This window comes from Pteropus vampyrus, unplaced genomic scaffold (genome assembly GCF_000151845.1).
Source record: "Pteropus vampyrus isolate Shadow unplaced genomic scaffold, Pvam_2.0 Scaffold138, whole genome shotgun sequence".
In the NCBI taxonomy this organism is placed as follows: Eukaryota; Metazoa; Chordata; class Mammalia; order Chiroptera; family Pteropodidae; genus Pteropus; species Pteropus vampyrus.
In genome coordinates, this window is record NW_011888919.1 from 1,794,585 (window position 1) to 1,796,548 (window position 1,964).

At 54.5% G+C, this 1,964-nt stretch overlaps 1 protein-coding gene across 1 annotated transcript in view; it reads right to left on the bottom strand.

Annotated features, from left to right (window-relative positions):
* LOC105297426 (poliovirus receptor homolog) overlaps positions 1-1,964 on the bottom strand; it is a gene marked incomplete at its 5' end in the record, with an annotated part of 9,782 nt that overhangs the window by 5,390 nt on the left and 2,428 nt on the right. Inside the window, 1 exon segment of the mRNA XM_023535251.1 lies at positions 823-1,122. Within this exon segment, the coding sequence (XP_023391019.1) occupies positions 823-1,122 (300 nt within the window).

Genomic DNA, 1,964 nt, shown 5'->3' on the forward strand with positions numbered 1-1,964 from the left:
GGGCTTAAAGAGATGTGAGACTCATGTCACAACAGGAAAAGGCCTCTGGGTTTGGGGACCAGCCCAAGATGGAGAGGCCTGTGAGGAGTCTGGGGCAGCAGGTCCCCTCACGGAAGCCTGGGAGCCCTCGGTGTGGTGGGAGGTGGCAGGGTGCAGAGAGGGCTTCTCAGGACTCGCCTCTCTCTACTCGATTTTCTTTCTACTCAATTTCCTGGCATGCCTTGGACGTCCTGTGAGAACAGGCCCCTTGGGCACTCAGAGCACAGAGAATATGTTCAAGGCTCTGACAAGTCCTACAGAAAAGAATCCTGGACGACCCTACATCAGCTGGCTGCTTATCCATCCCAAACGTGATTGACAGAAACATTTCAAAGTCCCCCGGGGGAAGGCTAACGAGACAGAGTGTTTTTTTTTGGCAGGGAGGGAGGGCGGTTAGGGGAAGTCAGTGTAGATCCCCTCCTCCCTCAGGCCCAATGACAATGTTGAGGGGTTCCAGTGTAGACAGTGCCTGAGTGAATCAGTGTAGCAACTGCCTGGGGTGGGGAGTATTCAGTGTAGACAACGACGAGAGGACACGGCCCTCAGTTGAGCCAGTGCAGATGACACTGGGGCACAGAGGATTGACGAGTACATTGAAGGGACAAAGCAGACAGTTCTTTGGGAGGGCCAGTGTAGACAATGTAGCATGTCAGAGCAGACGGTGATTGGGGGCGCAGTCTAGACAACATGCAGAAGGCGACTCCCGCCCTGGGAGGCCACAGGGGCGTGACGGAGGCGGTCTAGCAGGGGTTCCCACCCTCGCTCACACTTGGGCACACTCACAGAGCACAGTGAGGGTCACAGACAGCAGGAAGGGCTTTTCGAGGCTCTCGTGCTCCACTGTGCAGGTGACGTTCTTGCCGTCAACCTGGCTTGTGGGTATTAAGGTTAATACGCTGATGACGGTGAATGTTCCAGGCAGGGTCCCTGGCACCTGGCTGTTATTGGCCTTCCCATCCAGGGACCAGTAGATTTGGGCAGGCGGGCGACCTTCCGTGGAGGTGCAGCGGGCCACGGGAACAGGCCCCTGGCTGAGTGGGCTGAGTGGGCTGAGCAGGGCCTTGGCATCGTTCTTGGGCTCAGCTGGGGAGAGGAGCAAAAGGGACAGGTCATTCCTCACCTGTAGTCATTCAACAAACGTCTTGGCAGCAGAGGAAGATGGCTAATTGAGGGTACAGGATGGCCAGCTTCAAATCCTAGCTCTGGCCCTGAGCAGTTGGATGGCCTTGGGCAAGTCTGCGGATAATGACAGGATCACAGGCAAAGCTCTTAAAATGGTACATGGCACATGGTAAGTGCTCAATAAATGTTATTATTACTGGTAATTGAATACATTGCCTGGCTCTGTGATGGGCAATATTGGGGACCCAGCAATGGCTCAGACAGCCCCAACCTTGCCTCCATGAGTGTACATTCCAAGGAGAAGACAGACTTCTTCTCTAGACAGTGACAACCCAGAGTGGGCAAGGCTGAAATGGCGAAACCCAGAGGGGTGCCTGAGTCAGGGCGGGGGGCAGTTAGGGAGGGCTTCATGGCAGAGAGGAGGGCTGAGCCCGTGCCCTGGAGGTTAAGAGGGGAAGTGATTGGCTCAAGGTTGTAAGTGACAGAGCTGGGCTTTCTCTCAAGGTCAGTCTGACTCCAAAACCATCTTGACCATCTCTTAACCATCATTCTGCTTATTCTCAGACCTGATACTCTGCTGGGTCCCTTCTCCACCATTACCTAGGTTCTCATTTACTGATTTCTCTTTCACTTGATTTACTGGTTTTCCTTGACTGTCATCCTAAACCATAAGACCTGAAGTCCCAGGTTTGCTGAAATGACCAGGGCCGCCTCTGCTCTGGTGCTGTGTGCTGGGCGCTGCTCCAGGCACTTACCCTGTCATGAGTCGCTCATGCAAGGCCTGGGACAGTTTCTGGCACACA